This window comes from Apodemus sylvaticus, chromosome 4, assembly GCF_947179515.1.
Source record: "Apodemus sylvaticus chromosome 4, mApoSyl1.1, whole genome shotgun sequence".
In the NCBI taxonomy this organism is placed as follows: Eukaryota; Metazoa; Chordata; class Mammalia; order Rodentia; family Muridae; genus Apodemus; species Apodemus sylvaticus.
Genome location: NC_067475.1, coordinates 104,743,784 through 104,764,954, shown reverse-complemented (window position 1 = coordinate 104,764,954; position 21,171 = coordinate 104,743,784). Strand labels below are relative to the sequence as shown.

Here is a 21,171-nt window from a genome sequence, read left to right as displayed (position 1 = left end):
ACACATAAACTTAATTTTTATTTCTAGTTGTTATGTGATTTTCTGTAATATTCTGACCAAACTTCTTTCCCTATCAAAATACATTACTACTCTAATGAGAAGTGCATTAAACTTTTAATGCTAGTGATTTAATATGAAAAATTTGAGAACTAGTGCCCTCTCTCCCTTCCTCTCTCTTTCCCTATCTATATCTATATGTACATACACATATTTTCCCAACTCATTTTATTGTAAAATTCTGTTAATTTCACTAAAATACAATAAAAACTAAGCACACTGGTGTTGGGGGCAGGAGGGAAATCTAGGTATCTTCCCAAGAAAATTTAGGGAAATCTAGATTTCTTCCCAAGAGAATTTGAGTAAATCTCTCTTCTGTGCACTGATCCTCTGCAAAACAATCTGAGTCAAGATGACCTGGGTTCAAATTCCATTTGAGATGCTTCCCAGACTGTTTGCCAAGCTGCTTGTGCTTATCTGTGAGGAGTCACACATCTCTGCTAGCCTAGCCACGAGAAGGACAAAGAAGTGCTTGTAATACCCACAGAGGAAGAAAGAAGCACGGACACTTCCGGTGGAAGGTGTGACTCGAACTTACGCACATCAATTATTTTTTCTTGTGACGCCTTTCCATGATACTCATTATTTCATTAACATGCATTTCCTGTTCTTGTCTTTAGTTCCTTTTAAAAAAAAATTAACAAAAAGCATAAAGGTGGTTAGAGCAAAAGGAGTAAGACGTTTTAACGTTCAAAGATCGTTTCAAGTTCACAAAAACCCATTCCTGTTTGAGTATGCTCCCACCAATGGAGTATGTGTGGGGTTTAAAACTTGTGATTCCAAAGAGAAGAAGGATCAGTATTCCAGCTCTGTATGTACTTGACACTGAATAACAGCATTGAAATCCTGGGCCGGGGTGGGGGTGGGGCACAAAAGTTTAGCCTTTCTGAGGTCTTTGGTTATAATAACTGCTAAAGGTAGTTTCCATAAAATATTTGCCTCTGCACAAAGTCAATCTTTTTTCTTCGACAAATTCAATGCCTTAAGTTTAAGAGAAACAGAAACACACATAGACGGAGGTGGGGTGGGGGTGGGGGTGAGAGAGGGAAGGGAGGAGAGTAGAAGAGGAGGGAAATAGGAGGAAAAGAAGACTGAAAAGAAAGGAGAGTTAAGGACGAGGGAAAACAGAGAGAACTAGAGTATGTGAGAGAGAAGCATTCTGGTCTTAGTCTGTTAGAGAAAGAGAGCCTGCAATCAGCACTACACAATCCCAGAGATACAGTGTATTGTCTTGAAAGCCACAAAGCTAAACAATTCCAAGAATGTCTGGCAAAGCCCTTTTGGGAAGGGCAAGGTGGCGGACTAACTGGGAGCGGGAGCCCCCTCCGCCCCTTTACACGGTGTGACAGGATTTGGGAGACCTGGCGGAAACCTTCAGGTCACCCAGGGAACTGCTCTCGCGGCTGGTCCTGTGCGGCGAGGCGGGGGGTGAGCGCGAGGCGCGCGGGGCGCGGAGATGTGCAAGTGGCGAAGCTGGACCGAGTGCAGGCGTAAGCTGCAGAGCGGCTAAGGCGAGGGGTGAGTCTCGGGGTGAGGGTCCAAGGGATGCGGGCTTCCCGGGCGCCCACCCGCCCCGAGTCCGAGTGGGGCCTGGAACCTCCCGGGACTCTGGCCTCGTTCCCCTCGGCGCGCTCGGCGCTCGGGCGCACCCTGGGGACAGCACAGAGCGGTGGGCGCTCGCCCGGGCTGGGGGCTACTCTGCCTGCGACCGCCCTGGCCGGTGCGCTCATTGGTCGGGATGTGTCTGCTCAGTCGCCTCCAACTTCTCCCCAATCCCACTGGTGAGTCACCGGAGAGCGAACGACCGGGCACGGGGAGCGGGGCACCAGTGTCCCCCGGGCGCCGGGAGCCGGTGGGACCGGCAACAGGAGGACGGAGCCGGCGGGGGCCGCGACGCGCGGAGCAAGGGCAGAGGCCGAGGTCCCGCGCGCGGCGGGCGCCGGGTGCCTGGTCGCTGCGGGCGGAGGAGGCGTGTCCTGGGCGGGAGCCGCCACTGGGACCTGAGCATGTGGGGAGGGGAAGGGGCCGAGAGGGCGACCTGGAGGAGGACCCTGCGAGTGATGTCAGGTCACCTCCAGGTTCATTTTCATAGCTTCCTGCAGCCTCCGCCCAGGAGTTCTGTTTGGTGACCGAGAGCAGCGCTACCAAATTGCACCGGGGTTCATTTGGGGGCTGGGAATTGGCCATTCCGCTGTACAGACACTGTTTTTATTTTAAAAAGCAAGGTTTGTTTTCATTTTAGTTTCTATCGGATTCTCTCCTCAATTAACTCACTTTTCTAGTTTTTAATTTTCTTAACCTAAATGTCTTTTCACAATCCCACCTCTTCATCATGCTTCGAACCTTGCCTTCCTATTATATAATTCATGCTTAAATCTGCCAAAGGGTTGGCTGGCGCGGGGTGGGGATGTTCTTCTGTAGATGGAAGTTTTTAAAGACCCTTTCTTACTTAACCTATCACGATCTATTTATACTCTTTAAAAATGAGAGTAACTAAAAACGGATATTCCTCTGAGCCTCTCGGTCAAGTCTATTCCTTGCCCATAAGCGGCTCACATGGATTTTATTAAACTGAAAACTAGTAACTGACTTGCAGCGCCAGTTTTTGCAAGCTGCTATCGGCAGATTGGCCCTGAGGGAGTGTAGTTGCACGCCCTTGGATTTTTTCTTCTTCTTCTTCTTTCGTTCAAGCTCTCAAAAATTGTTGTGTTTTGGACTTGATGTTTGTCTTGGATTGTATAGCTACACTGTACACGAGAGCAGTGTGGATGGGACTTTTCATGTTAAAACTTCAGGCCTGGGAAACGCCTACCAGTTCTTGTGGTGGGGGATGGGAGTAGGGGAGGGGGAAGGGGTGGGGGTCAAGCTGTCTTCTGAATACTACTTCTTCAGCTTCCACAGACACAATCTAAATATGAAACTGGCTTCTTCTTACTCTGCCTCAATTTCCATTAATGCAAACTCTAACTCCAAAGCCCCACGGCAGGGACTTACAGCCATGGATTGTCACAGTATCCTGTGTCCTGTGAAAATTGCTTTGCTCCACTTTTCTCTTTAACCGATCAGTTATCTTCCAGGTTTCATAATTTGACGTTTGCTGATGCTGATGCTGATGCTTTGAAACGTATCTTATACCCAAGGGTGTGTGTGTGGTGGTGGTGGGGGGGAGTAGAATTGTGTTCTTTTGCTGATGTTGCCAAGTTGAAGTTTGTGGAGTTTTCGCTGAGTCTGAACTCCAGATTCTCTGTTCTCTTATTCTGTGTTGGCATTTGTTTTTGAGTTTAAGAGCTTTAACACATTTCCTGTTCAGGTGAAATATTTTAAGAACCTAGGTATGTGTTTTCTTATCCTACTGCAAGCATTGACTTTGCACTGCCTTTTGTATTCTGATCTGTTTGTCTCTGCATCACCGATCTTTTAAAGGTGCTTGGGTGTGGTTAGATTGGATTTTTAGGTAACTGAAGATTTGTAATGTGTTCCATCTTGAGGTATTTTGGCTTAGATTTTCTTACTAAAAGATAATGAATCCTCTAGAATTAAGTGGAAATGAAGGACACAGATAATGAGGTAACGATTGCAGCATTTCTGCTTTTGACCAATATCAAAAAGTAGTACTAAGAGGAAAAAAGGACTTCTAAAGATTTGCAAAATCTTTACAAGAAAGGTTAATGAACGAAATTTTGACTCAAAGATGATTTCCTTTGATTCAGGTAAAAGGACTAAATAGCTTGTTTACGTTACACTATTTGTTTTCCTGTAGCTATTCCTACAGACTGAGGTACCTAACATTAAGAATCCAGCTAACTTGTCACCCTGCTCAAGGATAAAGGAGGAGTCAGGAAGCAGTAACACCGAACTGAGAAATGCCCGCCTACCAGCTTTCCCTCACCAAGAAGCTTGGTGGCGCCAGAGAGCACTTTGACTCAAACTGATCGGCCATCCCTGCTCCAAGCTTGACTTTACAGACTCACTAGGTCCGCTTGAGGCTTCTAGAAAGGACAAAAACAAAAAATAAACGACGACAACAACAAACAAAACAAAACAAACAGATTAAAAGGCAGCTCTTTATTTTAACATGTAAAGGCAGTGGGGAAATCCTCAAGCAGATGTGTTAATACTCAAATTCTAGGAGTTCAGCGCATCTGTTCTTTTGTGCTTACTTCTCTGTTAAGGAAGAAAGTATTAAATTTGTCCCTGCCTTCTCTTTGCTCAGCCACCACTACTATTAAAATAGCGGTACGATCAATGCAATTCTATATCATCGCCCCGGGAGCCGTGAGGCTAAGCTAACATGAATTATATAACCATTAAATAAGGCATTTCAACATTCAGGTACATTACGTTCCACTTTTATTGAACAGACACGGTTTTCATTCTCCAGTAAAGTATTTTTATTTGATGGTGCTTGCTCAGAATGTCATGTAATCAGGAGGACAAACTGCGTAAGACTTTGTATCCAGTTTTTAATGACCGTGTGTGTTTTATTATTGATGTCATTTGAGAAAACAAATCTCTACTTCTCTGCTGAGTCTCAACAACACTTCAAACCTATAGTCATTTTTCTACTTTGCATAGTGCCTCAGTTTCCACAAATGCATCCCTGAAGACTTGTAACTGTTCCAGGAAAGTCTTTACTGATGAGAACATTTCTGAGCAATTGCTTCATCTAACAGGCAGATTCTATGGTTAATTTGTATTGAGCCAAAAACAGCTACTTTGTTGTTTAAGGTGTTCTTTCCTGAAGTCCACAGGAAGGTGGAAGCTGTGGCAAGCTTTGCTCAGCAAATCTTAAAGAACCATCTGGCCTCTCAAGAAGCCATGGAGTCTAAGCCTTGGCCTTATACACCCTTAGTTTTTCACTCTACGTTTGTGTATGGATGTCTAAAGTAGCGTTCGCTTTACACGGCACTGCTACATTTGAAATTGTGGACAAAAGTTTCTTTGCAGCATTGCTTAGCTGTGTCAGCTTGAGAAAGCCAATTGAGTCCTCTGTTTTCTAACTTACCAGAGTGTGGAATCAAGGTATTAACATCCACTCTGTACTTAACATCTAGAAAGAACTCCAAAAACCCCACTTAGAATTAGAAGTATTAATATTTGTAATTGATCATAACTTAACTATATATTCTGCAAGTGATACATTGACCTACAAAGGAAGATTTGCTTAATTATGTTTGCTTTTTCCTCTTTCAATTGCACAATAAATACTGATATGGTTACTGTCTTTCACCCTGAAATATAAGCCACTTTTCGTCCATTCAGTGACTATCTTCAGAATGCTGTCTAACCCATTCAGAGATACCCTTATCTGTAGGGGAAGCAATTTTGAAATTTAAAAATACAAGTTGGCTCAAGGTAAAATAAACTACTTTCAAGTGTTTATTCCTTTTGGTTATCTGTATTTGCATTTTGTATTCCTGCTTAGTTAAAATGTTAAGGTATTAGTCATCGATTATTTTTAACTTACAAAAGAAACCATTGGAGCAAGATATGAAGTTAACCTTTAACAGTCTAAAGTTCACATGAGTGAGGTTAAAACTTCCTTAATGATGGCTCAACAACTATTTGCTCATGAATATCAGGAGTAGTGTGAGTATTTAAACAATTCTTTCTGGGATCTTCCGTGACAGATACGTATGTATATTCTTCCTTAAAAATCTCATTCACCTGTGTGTGCATGTGTGCATTTTTAAAAGCAAAATAAAAAAATTGATTGGGCCTGAGACCAATCAGGTTCATATGTATGTATATTCTTTATATTTTTTGCTTCCATCTTTAACATTTTGACTTTAAGCAAACCTTGTTTTTCTAATTTAAAATAATTTGACCTTTTATTTAGCTATAGTTAACTATATATATGTATATATGTATATATACAAACAGATAGATAGATATGCTTTTTCTGAAATGCATGCATATGCTTTTTATCTACTTATGATGTTTTTATATTTATATGTATATTTTACAGATTTTAGGTGATGGGAAGATCAGAAAGTCAGATGGATATAACTGATATCAATGCTCCAAAGCCAAAGAAGAAACAGCGATGGACTCCACTGGAGATCAGCCTCTCTGTGCTTGTCTTGCTCCTGACTATCATAGCTGTGACAATGATCGCTCTCTATGCAACCTATGATGGTGAGTGTCTCCCATGCCCACAAGAAACCAGTGCATAAAGGAACCCATCCTGTTTGTATCCTCTCATCATTTACCTCGATATGCTTGGATGATGCACAGATTTACTTAGAAGATCCGCATCCGTATGTCAAAATTATAAACTTAGAATAAAGTACATTACCCATATGTTTGAACCGTTATTAATTGCAAAGTTCATTCAGTGTGTTCATGTTTATGAGAGTTGTGTAATTTTGTGTGATGATTAGGATATACACAATTTTATGTCTAGCTTCAGTAACAGCCGTTAATTAATTTCTGTTGTGTCACTGAAATTCTAAAAGGTTTCATGGGATTCCAAAAACTTGAATTTGAGTCTCAGAAGTTTTTCACAATAAGGATTAATAAAGACTGGCTCTTTAATAGGAAAACATGATCGCAGAATGATGAATGAAAGAAAGATTTAGCTATTTTAATGTAATATTTCCAGAGTTTAGTTGATGAATATGGTACAACAGCATACTTTTTCTTTGTAACCATCCTTAAATTTACCGTTTCCCTTTTTTTCTTCTTTTAGTTTTTAATTAGTAAAAAATAGTATATAATGTTTAGTATTTCAGTTATTTAATTGGCAGAATGTTTTTAATAACAAATAACCTGGAAAATGTTATTATCAATACTTATATATCTATCTACTCTCTTTTTTTTTCTAGATGGTATTTGCAAGTCATCAGACTGCATAAAATCAGGTAGGAAACTTTTTTTCATTTACTAGTTTGCAGTTAGTATATAACATTTAAAACACAAATATTAGTAGAGAGGTCTACTTTTGCCCTGATCATATGCATGTTTATTACTTATGTCAACAAAAACACCAAAATGTGTTTTATAGTAAATTAACCAACTGAAATATTTTGAGATGTGATGGTTTTGTGGCGCTTACCATGGAGCTACAGAAAGAAAGCGAACACTGGAACGGTGAACCTGTGAATAAGTGTAAGTCATTAGAAGGCTGCGAATAAAAAAGATTGACATGCAGTTCATGAGAGAGAGAGAGAGAGAGAGAGAGAGAGAGAGAGAGAGAGAGAGAGAAGATATGAGAAGGTCCTAGGAGTGAGGCTGGATTCAAGATTTCTAATGTATAAAAGAGGAAAGTCTAAACAAGAGGAAGGAAAAAAAAGAATAAATTATGGTGGATGAGAATGCAACTTGGTGGTAGAGTACTGCTATATTTGGCGTTTATCCAGCTTTGGATTTAATCCATAACACACATAAACACAGACACACACACACACACACACACACACACACACACACACACACGTGCACACACACACACACACACGTGCACACACACACAGACACACACATGTATACATACACATGCACACACACATGCACACACACACACACACACACATACACACAAACACACACACACACAAAGAGCGCATTCCTGAAAAGCAATAAAAATAGAGAAGCACATTATACAAAGCCTTAAAAGTCCACAGGTAGTCTTTAGGGAAAATGAAGGAGAGCTCTTGTCTTGAATGGCTAAGTGACTGAGGAACAGCTGAAGGATGATTGTGAATGGGCTGAGTGAGAAGAGATCACGTGAGGGGGAGATCAAGGGGGAGAAGGCACGGTCAGGCAGGCATGATCTGTGGTGGAATCCAGTGGGATATGAATGAGTTAAAAGTGATGTCATGCTGCAGAATCCAAAGGACCGAGGAGGATGGAGTCAATTATCACACAAGTACAGAAGTGAGGGGATGAATTATGATATCTATGTTATAACCCAGGCATAACTTCCAGGAGAAGATGTATTGCAGGTTGGCAGAAATGGGGCCTGAGAAGTGAGTGTTTGACTTTGGAACTGCCCGGCTTATGGGTAACAGTAAAAACTTTTAAACTATTTGAGTCCCCAAAAGAAAAAAAAAGAAGAGGAACAAAGGCTGGATTTAAGACAAGATTAATAATTAGACTAGAAGAAATAAACGATAAGGAACAGAAACACATGCAGCTGTTTAAGTCACTGCAATTACTGGAGTGCAAGAAAACAAGAAGAGCTCTTGACACTTCTACAGGAGAAGAAAGATGTGTCTGGGTATAACACCCTGGGATATGCCCTTTAACCTTTGGCAGTTAGCTATGTTCCTATCTGGCCTTTTGTTATTCTTTAAACTTGGCAATATAATGATAGGAAATTACCTTGAGGTTCTAGGCTGCAGTCTAATGTGCTGAGTGTGTGCCCTTTGGCAATCGGCATTGCTTTTTTAATAGATATTTTGCTCTGGGTCTCCCTTGTGATTGCTATCCACCCTTCATCATGGTGTTTGACACAGGGAGTCTAAGAGAGACCTGGTTGTATACTGGATTATAGCCATTTACTAACAGCCTAACAGCATGCACTTTCCTGTCCAGTGGTTTTAATCAGAAACAAAAACATGTCCCTATTCCCCAGGGAAATAACTATACAGATACACTGGAGGAGAGATGCCTGGGGTTAGGGCAGACAAGTTAATATGAGCTGAGGTTGCTGAAGTTCCCATTTCCTACTTCCCCTGGTCCTCCCACTCCTCCTTCTCCCTCCTTCCCCTGGTCCTCCCATTCCTCCTTCCTTCTTCCAGTTGTCTTGGCATATGCTCCTGTTTTGAGAAACATACTTGCATCCTGACCTGTAATGGTTAGTTCCTCTGTGCTTAAGACACTTGACATGACTCGTAAATCTCTTAACCTATAGGTTTTCTGTTCTCTTCTATCACTCTTCCTCCTTGTGTTCTGCTTTTGAAGAAGGTGGATTCTTTGACCATACCGGCTGATGTTTATAAACCTGTATAGGGGATTCTCCCCCCCCCCCCCCCGGGGTCCGACAGAGTCCTGTAGTAGTGACCACCCCATGAAGAGACATTTGGTGTCTGAAACCTTACAGGTCGCTTGATATTTAAGGATATGGATTTTAAATAATGTTTGGCAAGTCCTGATCTGCCAAAAAGTTATTTAACCTTTATTCTTAAAAGTATAACCCTAGAAATCATGGCAAGTGTAAAATGTCTCAGGAGTGTTGCCTTGGCAGGAATTTGTGATCGCAGCAGAAACAGCCTCTGTGGTGTATCTGGACTTCTCATCACTTTGCTCTGTCAGGCTACAACAAGCTGTTAGGACACTCTCCAATTCAGAGCTACTGTTTTATCCAGGAGAAAAAGGTGAAGATCGCATGCTTCTCACCTACAGACGCTCGTGTTTGCACGTCTGCTCACTCATTCTTCTACACATACACAGACAGACAGACAGACAGAAACACACACACACACACACACACACACACACACATGCATGTCCATAAACCATTTCTGTTTCTGAAGAAAGGATTATAGAACAGTCAGCAGAGCAGAGTAGGTGGCAAAAAGAGAGATAGGAAGAAATGTGTTGAGAAGAGGAGAGTGTCCTAGTAGCAATTCTACACTCACTTTAAGTGACTTGGAAAGTTCAAACCCAAGTACAGAAATTCTTGAGAATTCAAGAAGTAGGCAAGCTGCTCACTTTAATTGAAAGGAGATTCTAATGTTCTCCCAGTGTGCAGCAACTTCCTGGCAAGCGCACTTGAGAAACTAGAAAGGAAACCACACTGAGGGAAAAACTGATTACTGAAGCCTATGGGTCTTATTATATATTTTAGATGTGAGCATCTGTGATTTTGTCATATATATAAAATGTTTACAATGCACCCTTTTACTTGCTTATGGGTGAGTGCATGAGGTTGGCCAGACCTCAATAAAACAAACACTACTCAACAAATAACAAGTTAAGGCAAGACTGGAAATTTTAGGATAAAAGTATGTCATTTATCATTTATTTGATACTTAGCAGTGTGAAAAACTTAAGAGTTTGTATGTGGTTCTGTAGATTTCTGTATGTAGTTCTAAGTTCCATAACAGACATCTTTTGTACTATACCTTTCCTAACTAAAAAGATTTCCCCAAAATTAATGTTTTATGTCAGAGCTTCTTGATCTCAGCATTGCTGACATTTTGAGAGGTGTAATTCTTCAGAGAGGATGCTGGCAAAAAAGGCGCAACTGCACTCCCAGTTTCTAGCTACTAGGTGCTCAGTTGCTCTGCCATCCCACAGCAACAACCAAAAAGAAAAGGTCTTCATATGTTATCAAATGTTCATTAAAGGCAGCTGAATAACTTCGGTAGGATAGCGCTGTTTTAAATAACCTCAAGTCATCAGTCTTTTCATATTGTGAGTAAAATAATCTCTTTCCATATATATTCCTTATACATCACTTTATATGCTAACAGGCCATTTTAAAAGGTGGGGTGGTGGGTGTGGCTAAAGTAAAGCATTTGAAATGCAAAGATAGTCCACTAAAGTTACAAAGGTCCTTATAAGACAAAGAGAGGAGAGCAGAAGCAGAGACCTCGGTGTTATAGCCACAGTGTTCCCATTGGAGTCTAGAATCAGAGTGAGTGAGTATCCCCAGAGGATGCAGAAGAAATGTAGTTCCTCTAAACCCTTGTAGACTTCTGACATCTAGAACTGTAAGATAATATGTCTGAGGTTATACTATTATTTCTCCTTCTTACAGTGAACTAATTTGGGCTAGGACTCCAACCCAGGCAACATGACTCCAGAGTCTGTACTCATAACTACTTCTCTATATTGTTTCAAAGAGTGTTTGAAACTTTCAAAGCTCTATGCTCAGATGACAGTTTAGAGGCAGAGATGCTTCCTCTTTTGCAAATATGTGGGGCTAAAAAAAATGTAAGATGATGAAGAAAGATGGAATCTAGATGGAGAAATGTTTACATATCTCTTAGAACCCATTGTAACACAGAAAAATCCAGATTGACACAGGTTTCTGTATTAGTATATTCTGCATCACTGTAATGAAATATCTGAGTCTGAGTTACTTTTTAAGCACAGCACTTTATCTGACTGGCAGTTCTTGTGCCTCAACTGATGCTTTCATGCATGCAAAGTACTAAAGTATCTGAGGATATAAAGGGAGCACACATTGGTGTACTCTGGCATCTTTCCTTTTCTTATACAGTCATCATAGAGGCTTCATCCTCTTGACCAGATGAAATCCCAATCCCCTTCTTATAAAGGTCTCATTTCTAGACCCTATAGCTCAGTTTTCAGGGATTAAATTTCAGTACATGCACCTCTGAAGGATACATCCATGTACCAATCAGGAGGCTCCAAAGAAGAATTATTGGCAGAGTAACTCTAACCTATAAAGAATCTAAAAATCCAGGTTAAGACACAAGAGCCATGGAGTTCAGAAGAGAGAATTCTTCTGTTACACAGTTTATACACTGCACAATGGCCCAGGAACCCTGAACAAAAGGCCAGGAGAGCATGAAGACTTGCATGGAGCAAGAGGGAAGATAGACTATAACCTCAGGCTTTCCTTTCCTTTACTTCCGTGCTTACCAAGCAAACTTTGATGAGTATTTAATTACCAGCACTAGGAAAGGGGATGCTCTGTCCACTTGAAATATTTATCACGGTGAGTTAATGAATTCACATTCTGATTTAATTATCATTTCTGTATGCCTTGACCTACAGCCCTGAAGCAAAATGATTATTCCAATATGCGGTCATTTTTATAAGTGCCAGATGGTGGTAATTCCCCGATGAAGTACCTTAGTACTAACTTGCCTTCTGGCAGCAACAGGGCATCTCTGTTCCCCAAAGACCTTAGTCTCTGTCATCTGCCTGTTAACACAATGAATACTCCATGTGGAGAAACGGGGACATACAGAAATACAAGAAAGACTATAATCTGACTCTTAAGGTTTGCAAACTTTGGACCAAACTTCTAGAGCAGATGAGGCTGTTTTATTATGTCTTAAAAAAAAATCCACAGGAAGTTAAGTGCATAGAACTTGCCTTGGAGAAAAGACCACTACAGCAGGCCTTTGTTGGTTTCAATGTACCATGAAGAAACTTACCACCAGGGAATTCCTTGATATATATAGTACTGATGGAAAAATGTCCCCAGTTAAAATTAACAAATTAATATCTATCATTTAAATCCTTGTTAAGAAAGGGAGCCAATCTCCCTGCCGCCACATACATTTTTATTATCTGTAAAAAACTTAAAATACAAGTGTACCATAATTTTTTAGGTGTAGCTGAGGGATAAAAATGTAGATAAGTTAAATTAATCATTTAGTGTTTAGTACCTAGTAGGTTTTCTTAGACTTCAAATGTTAACTTTAAAGCTGTAAAAATTATGTATTTGTAAATATGCTGAATGTAAACTATAGTCAATGATTTTATGAGGCTCCTGGTTTTATAAACACTGAGAAGGAGTGAGAGACACGCAAACAACCGTGTGCTGTTGAAGAAAGGTCCTGCTCTGTCCTGCACAGCAACCTGTAGCCTGGTGTTCTTTACCGACCTTTTCGTCTGATGTGCAGCTCAGGGTGATAAAATTAGTATATTATATGAGAGACGTTGAAGATGTAACAATAAAAAGCATCATAAGAAGAAAATTTCCCAACCTAAGTCCTGAAAATTGTCATTCTTGGTTTTCTTTTCTTTCTTTCTTTCTTTCTTTCTCTTTCTTTCTTTCTTTCTTTCTTTCTTTCTTTCTTTCTTTCTTTCTTTCTTTCTTTCTTTCTTTCTCTCTCTCTTTCTTTCTTTCTCTCTCTCTTTCTCTCTCTCTCTCTCTCTCTCTCTCTCTCTCTCTCTCTCTCTTTCTTTCTTTCTTTCTTTCTTTCTTTCTTTGAGGCAGCATTTTTCTATATAGCCCTGGATGTCCCGGAACTCACTCTGTAGGCCAGGCTGGCCTAAAACTCAGAAATCCATCTGCCTCTGCTTCACAAGTGGTGGAATTAAAGGCATGCGCCATCACCGCCCACCCGGCGAAAATTGTCATTCTTTAAGACCATTTAGCAAAGGAGAAGGAGAAGGGTGCTAGTGTATTTATTTTGATTCTTAGACTGCTTGAAATCTGGACCCTCACAGATTCTTTCTCTTTTCAAACATCCTTTCATCACACCTACTAAAGGAATTCTCCAGAAAGGCAGAATAAATACCTTCTCCAAGTGTGAGAAAGAAATCCATGTATAAGAACTAATTCTCACATTATGAGAATTGACTCACAAGATTAACTACCCAGTTGTCACTACAAAACATTATCTCAAAAGTATCCTTTGAATGGCTCTTAACTGCTCGGCCAGCCATGTGCAGAGCACTGGAACTTCAGTCAATGATGAGGTGCCTATACAACATAAACATCATTCAACCTGTACATCCTGCAGGACCACATTGTTCTGTAACATCACAGTCATCTTACTTTGTGTGAATATGCTGTAAAATGTCATCTGAAATCACTTGACAGTATATATCTTGGAATGAGTCCATCATTAACTGGCTGCACTAGGATTATATTGATGAGAAGACTCTGGAAACCCAACCAAAGCATTCAAATTATTTCAGGATTGGGTACTGGAAGTGTGGTTGCCATCTCCTGAGGTTTAACTTACAGAGATGTGTAACCATCTGTGCCAGTGATCTGATACACGGCATACTGGTAGGCCCACATAGAGCTGCCCCCCAGGGAACAGACACCAGGGATTGTCCCCTGGAGACAGGTATGAGGCAAAAGGCCCAGACCTTCAGCTTGACTGATAGAAGCCAGCCAGATTTGTTTTTAACCTGCAATTATAGGCTTCTTTGTATTAACTAGATTCTTTCGTAATTTTCCTAGCCCCAAAATTTCTTTCTAATCAAACAAATAGAAATTTATTTTACACGTCTCTGAAATGCCACTGTCACTGTTTTTGCAAATTTCATAGAAACCTAGATATTTATTGGAAGAAGTAATCTTATTTGAGAAATTCCTCCATCAGATTGGCCTGTGGGCGTGTCTGTGGGTATTTTCTTGATTGTAGATTACTGTGAGAGCGCTCAGTCTACTGTGGGAAGATGGGCCTGGGCCATTTAAGAAACATAACTGAGCAAGGGCAGGGAAGGCAAGGCAGAAAACAGCACCCCCTCATGGTATCCAGGTTTCTGCTTTGAGCTCCTGCCCTGGCTTCCCTCCATGATGGACTGTAACTTGTAAGCCAAAAAAGATCTTTCTTTCCCAAGTTAGTTTTAGTCCTGCTGTTTTATCAAAACAACATAAATCAAATTAGGAGACCCACTTTGATTATTCATTGATACATAGTTTAGAAATAATACCAATTAATAATTGGATGAAAAGAATCAATTCCAGCAAGAGAGATATGCAGGAAAAGTTTGCAAACTTCATTTTAAAAGAGATGTAAGCATCATGAATAATTAAAGTTCAGGCATCTGAAAGCTTCCTGCCTTCTTCTTCCACTAAGAAACTTTTAGCATCAGAGAGCTAGTATGCAAGTTCTGGCCACATCCTGTGTTATTGGTTGGTGATCTTAATTAAGTCATTTTAGGTTTGCTGCATTTCATTTTCCTTATCTGCAAAACTGGAATTAAAAAGGCCTCTTTTACAGCTAAAAAGCAAAGACAAATGACAGCTCATTTCATACTGCTCATCTTCTGGGGGGGATGTACCATGGGTATAAGCTCAGGTATATTTTGTTTACCATCTTATTTCAGGAATATAACAAATGTGACATTTAAATATTTTCATTGAATATCAAATAAAACTTTTTTCAAATAAATCTTATGACAGTAGAAACACATACTCAACCACAAACACACATAAAGCCACAGAGAAAAAGGAGAGACTAATTTTGGATACTCTAATGTTAAAGATGTTTTATCTTTTCTTGATATTTTCTTTGACGGCCGTAGTCTTACTTACATAGGGGAGGACAGTGCAGGTGTTGACCAGGTTAAAATGAGCACTGAAGTCAACCTTCTATAAGAAAAAAAAAGAATTAACCCAAACAGAACCTCCCACTGTCCATCCTCATTAGGAACCCTAGCTACTCTGCGCTCATCCATGCTGGACCTTAAGACTTGCTCTTCCTTCACACCTGATTAAAGTTTAAAATTATGTAGGGCTGAGGCAGGAAGACAATGACTAAGTCCCTTTTTCAGAGTGTGGTGTTTGTACAAGGCGTATCAGTATCAGCTAGCAACTTTAAGAAATGCTCATACCCAAGGCATACTGAATTTGCAGTTGTGATTTTAGCAAATTCATATGATGTTGTTCAGTGCCAAGAAGTCCAAAAAGCAATAAAGAAGTCCTGATTTCCAACTACAATACCTTAGTAGAATAATTTGAGAAGCTTTTGAAAAATTCCCATATAGCCACACACAACAGTGCCTTTCTAGTTTAGTGTTCTTTCTGTTAGGAGGAAAAGTAACTTAGGTTAATAAATAGATATTAGTGTGCATAGGAATTAGGCACATAGAAATGTCTAGTGTGCCTAGACATTTGTATTTTTTAGAGAAGGTACATCCTATTATCTTATTAATATGAAGGTAAATATTTACCTAGAGCAGGGAATAGGTTTTTAGCGAGGAAGAGCTTGAGAACACTGGCCAAGTCAAAGACCTAAGGAGAGCTAACACAGCAGAGCATGATGGGGAACATGGCAAGACTGAGGCACTGTGAGGACGCATGCAAGGCTAAGATAGAAAGGATGTGCATGAGGAGCTGAGGTGGTGACAAATGGGGAAGTGTTGAAGGTTGACATTGCCTCAATAATGAAGTGAGCATCAACTGTGCTGTGCAATCCATTTGAAAGTATTTAGAATTCCTTTCTACAGCAATGGGAAATCAGAGAAGATTAAGTTTTAAACAATCTTGGATGCTGCAGGATCACTGTATGTTTTATTCTAACAAAAGAATGGCTAGGGACAGGAACTAAGCCTCTTATACTGACCTCGATGAGGATTATGGTTGCCTAGTTCTGAGAGTACAATATTCACATATATTGATGCATAAAATTGGGCATTTTTGTAGAGTTCATTAGACATAGTGCTCAAACAGGTGAGGTAGTAAAAAAAAAGAAGTAAAGAAAAGGTTATGCAAGCATTTGATTTGGAAGACTGGATGGTAGATGAAACCACCCACCAAGCCAACATACCAAGGAAGACTGTATAAATAGGTAGGGCAGACTGTAGGCAAGAATTTGCCTTGAGGCCATTTAAATTTGAGACGCTTGTTTTTTGTTTGTTGATTTGTTTGGGTTTTGGTTTGTGTGTGTGTGTGTGTGTGTGTGTGTGTGTGTGTGTGTGTGTGTGTAGGGGGGGTTCAAGGATGTTGGGACTGAAGATGAAGTCATCAGCCCATGGGTAATACGGTTGAGATCCCAGGAAGAAGATAGCCCAGAATGACACTGTATAAAGCAACATGTTTGGAAATGAAAAGAAACTCTTTCAAAAGAGACTGAACATTCAGTAATCGAGCCATCCAGGTGAGAAGTCACTCAAACAAATGGAAACACAGATGTCAAAATTGAAGTGACTACAAAATAGGATTGAACTCAGCCAAGAGCCAGAGTAGGATAATACTAAAGCAGAGAGATGAAGTCGGGGATCCTGGTGGAAGATACGGAAATGGTCTCCTCTTCCTCTGTTCCTCCTTTCTTACTGGGTGTTGGAGTCAGTGATGGTTCAGATGAGTGCCCATATGGAGCCGAAAGCACAGATGAAAGCCCATATGAGCGGTCACCACTTCACAGTTGTGTACATAGAGGACAAATCTGTTCTCACAGCAGGCGGTCGTGCTTGTAAGGTGAGCAGAACCCTGGAAAGGGCTGGCAACCACATCACGACGCTGAGAAAACACACTAATGTGGAGTAAAGGTGATAGTCGGGAGAGTTCAGAGATGCAATAAATTGTTAGCTGGATCATACCAGTGGTTCACACATCCCCAATGCCACCTGCAAAGACAGGTGTGGCCGAGCAGACTGTGAGGAGGGTGCCAAAGCCTTTAATCAGCAGAAATGAACCTCTCAGGAGTCCCGAGATGACAGATATAGCAGGTGTGGCTGGGATGATTGAACGGCAGAAACCTTAATAAGTGCTGTAGAGTGCTGACTCAGATTTGGCACAGTGATAACAGAAAGCTGGCTTTGCCTCTGGACACTGAATACTGTTTCGAGGATACAACACAGACAAGAGAGCTCCAGAGGAAGCCATTTTGCTTAAGCCAGAGAACTAGAAAGAGCCTTCTAGGCCCAGGCATAAAGTGTCACATCCTCATACCTTCTTGGAGGAGCTGCCTCCAGAAATGCTTTTCTGATTCTTTTTTCTCTCATGGGCCACACCCTTCGTCCATCTAGGGGGTGCGTTTGAGGGTGCCACTTTTCTGAAGGGAGGGAAGCTTTAGCTGATTAAGACTAAGGTATGAGAATCACAGGATGTGCCACATGATCTGTTTATACAGATTAGGAGTTTGGTTCATGTGCTGCTGCCGTAGGTGATTATATCTCTCAAAAGTATAAACAGCGTGTCCAGGGAGGATGCTGGCAGGCCTACTGCGTGACATATTGTTATGGGACTTTGTGATAATAGAATAATTAATGATTCATTTAAATGTATCTTTCTATACTCCAGATAAAACTTCAAAATTAATCAGAAAGTTATTAAAGTGTTTGTTTAAACATTTCTCAGAGGCATGATTATTCTTCAGAATTTAAAAAACAAACAGTTGGTGCTTTTCAGAAGTCAGATTGCTCCTCTCCACTCCCCACCACAGAGTCTCATTACAGTGTTTTAGCCATGAAGGTAATGAAGGGGTCATAGTCACTGTGCTGGCTAGATGATCAGGAAGCCTGCTGAAATGAATTATCAGGTAACGACTAGCAAACACCATCATTTCCTTGTTCTTTGTGGCTGGATAAAACCCCATTGTATTTCTGTATCCAGTCATCTGTTGGTGGAAACCTAGGTTGATTCTGTATTGGCTATTGTGAATGGTGCTGCACTACAAATGGATGTTCAGGTATCGATGCCGAGTGCTAATTTAGATCCATCTGGATACATTATCAGGCCTGACATACCTGAAATATATGATAGTTGTGTTTTTAACATTTGAGGAACATCTAGGGTAACCGCCATAGTGTTTATACTGATTTACACCCCCTCCAGCACTGGATAAGACACTGGAAAAGTCTTTTTTCCTGGATCCTCACCAGCATTTTTTTTTCAATAATGGCCACCCTGATTCTTCTATTAGACCTCCTGAGCCTCATCCACTGTTTGGCTGAGGGTGTCTGTATCTGCTTCAGTTAGCTGCTGATTGGAGCCTCTCAGAGGACAGTTATGCTAGGATTCTGTCTGCAAGTATGACAGTGTCATTAGCAGTGTCAAGGATTGGACTGGTGCTTGCCCATGTAATGGGTCTCAATTGGGTCAGTCATTAGATGGCCACTCCCTCCACCCCTGCACTATCTTTGTTCCTGTGTATCTGGTAGGCAGAATCCTAAGAGGATAGGGACTCTATAGGAAGAACAACAGAGTCAACTAACTTGGACCCTAAGGGTTCTCAGAAACTGAACCACCAACCAAAGGGTGATCGTGGACTGGTCCCCAACCCCCACATAGGTAGCAGATGTACAGGTTGGTCTTCATGTAAGATCCCAACCATTAGAGTGTGATTCATCCTGAATCTGTTGCCTGCCTGGGGATCCCATTCCTCTAACTGGGCCATCTTACCTGGCCTCAGTGAGAGACGCCCCTAGTCCGGCATTGACTAATGTGTTGGGAAGGAGAGATGATCCTCATGAGGGTCCCCCTTATCAGAAGAGAAAGGGAGAGGAAGGAGCTTTGAGAGGGGGTGGCAGGAAAAGGGGGACTGCTATTGGGATAGAAAGTGAATAAATTAATTTAAAAATAATAATAGCCATCCTGATGGGAGGAGATGAAGTCTCAATGTCCTTTTGAATTGGAGCTCCTTGCAGCTACAAGATAAGGATTTTATATATTTATTGGCTACTTGTACTTTACTTTTTGAGAACTGTCTGCCCAGTTCTTTTATTTGTCTATTATTTATTAGATTGTTTTGTTGAGTTCTTTATAGTTTAAGATATCAATTCTTTGTCAGATGTGCACCTGGCAAAGATTTCCCCTATGTCATAGCTGTCCCCACACAGTCATTGCCTCTGTTCCTCAGAGGCGTCCTTGATTTCACATAATCCCATTTGTAAATTATTAGAATTATTCTTTGAGCTACTGAAGTTCTTTTCCAAAAGTCATTGCCTGTGCCTTATCTTAGTGTTTCCCTCTACGACTTCAGACTTTCAGGCCTTCTGTTAAGGTCTTTGGCTCATTTGGAGCTAACTTTTGGGCAGTGTGAAAGTCAGGCTTTAGCTGTTTTCATTCTTCTATGTGTGGAAGTCCAGTTTTGCTAGAACTATTTGTTTTCCGATACATATTTTTGGCACCTTTGTTAACAGTTGGGTGATTGTAGCTGTGTGGATTTGTTCCATTCAATTAGTCTGTCAGTCTGTCTGTTTCGGTGCTAGCGCTATGCTGATTTTGTGACTGTCACTTTGTGGTATACTGTGAACTCATGCTTTTGTGACACTGTAAAACCTCTAGCACTGTTCATTTTTGCTCAGGATTACTTCAGCTGTTCAAAATTTTAGGATTTTTCTTTCCCCATTTCTGTGATTACTATTCTTAATTTTGACGGGGGTTACACTGAGTCTGTAACTCTTCTGGTAATATAGCCATCTTCACAAGTTAATTCTGTGAATTAGGTTAATTCTAATCCATGAGAATAGACTACGAAGCACAGAAGCAACCACAGCTGATGGATGGCCTTGCAGTAATCAATTGAAACCAGTTGCTTCCTTCAGCCTCCAAAAAGTTTTGAGCAAACACAGGAACAATGTTAGCACAGTACACACCATGACACTCACTTCAAAGGGCTCGCTCTAAAAGACTAAGCAGAGTGGGGCCATAAACTGGCTTTGGGACAGTAAAAAAAAATAAGAGAAGACAGAAGTAAATAAAGGGGGGCAGTAAGGACAGGGAGAAGTGGGGCCACTCTACCAAAGGAAGAGGAAGAAGAGAAAGAAGAAAAGTCACATCAGACAACAGGAAACATTCCTTGCAGTAGGACACTGGGGCAGGGAAGCCACAACCCCAAGCCACCTATTCCCATGGGAGAGCTTGTGTCAAGGATAGAAAATGGAAAGGAAGATAACACAGTGCAGGGCAAAGGCAGGACAAAGCTGGCCTTCAGTCTAGACAGAACTAGACATGAAGTAAGGCGGCTATAAAAGTGAAAGAAGGAAAAACAGACTAAAATTGTATAACCTACACTTACACATGGGGAAGGATAAAATGAGATAGAAATCTTAAATATTTAATTAAAAATAGCAAAAAGTGAACTGTATAAGAAGATGAAGAGGATGGATGTCCTGTCCCTCAGGAATGCCACTCACCTGGGTCCGGACACAGAGCCTGGGTCTATGCATACTTTCCCTGGACTGGGTGGGAATGCAGTCTTGTTTGCCTACTCCAGTGGTATGCAGTTCAGCTCTTTTCCTTCTCTGGCGATCTAGATGCCTGTCTTCCACTGAAGGAAGAACCTTTGCAATGCTTTTTGCCTGCGTTGATCTTTGTGTTGCTTGTCCTACAGCCAGAGTGTGCGAGCCATGGACTTGTTAGAGGAAGTTAGATACACAGGTGCCTCTCATTTCCTAGGTCCCAAATGCAACTATCAGTAAAATTTCCACTGGGAGTCTTAGACCTTGGCACTCTAAGCCCTTGCTAGCATTTCTTGCTTTTCCAAGGAGCCATTCTATGGCTGAGACCAGATATCCATTGTGTAGAACATTGCACGGCTCTGATCCAAAAATTTCCCCTCTAGCTAGAGCAAATGGAATTTGTACAGAACTCTCAAACTGCCAAAGACTAGTGATCAAATCATTACTTACAAATATTTCCCCCAAGATATGTTAAATTCTTTGGCTTAATTTTCTGGTATAATGAATTTAATCAGATGAAATTTAGATGCTTTTTCTACCTTTGGTATTCTGAAGTGAAATGAGCTCATTATTCCAAAAACACATGTATGGAGGAAT

General features: G+C 40.8%; 1 protein-coding gene across 4 annotated transcripts in view; it reads left to right on the top strand.

Moving 5' to 3' along the window:
- Positions 1–1,478: 1,478 nt before the first annotated feature.
- Mme (membrane metalloendopeptidase) overlaps positions 1,479–21,171 on the top strand; it is an 87,740-nt gene continuing 68,047 nt past the window's right edge. Inside the window, exons 1-3 of one of the 4 annotated variants that reach the window (XM_052180417.1) lie at positions 1,479–1,575; positions 6,026–6,195; positions 6,885–6,920. In XM_052180417.1, the coding sequence (XP_052036377.1) occupies positions 6,036–6,195; positions 6,885–6,920 (196 nt within the window). In that variant the 5' untranslated portion in view covers positions 1,479–1,575; positions 6,026–6,035. Of the gene's footprint in view, positions 1,576–1,749; positions 1,839–2,154; positions 2,283–5,669; positions 5,692–6,025; positions 6,196–6,884; positions 6,921–21,171 lie in introns of those variants that run through there. The other 3 variants (XM_052180419.1, XM_052180418.1, XM_052180420.1) reach the window with 3 other exon arrangements.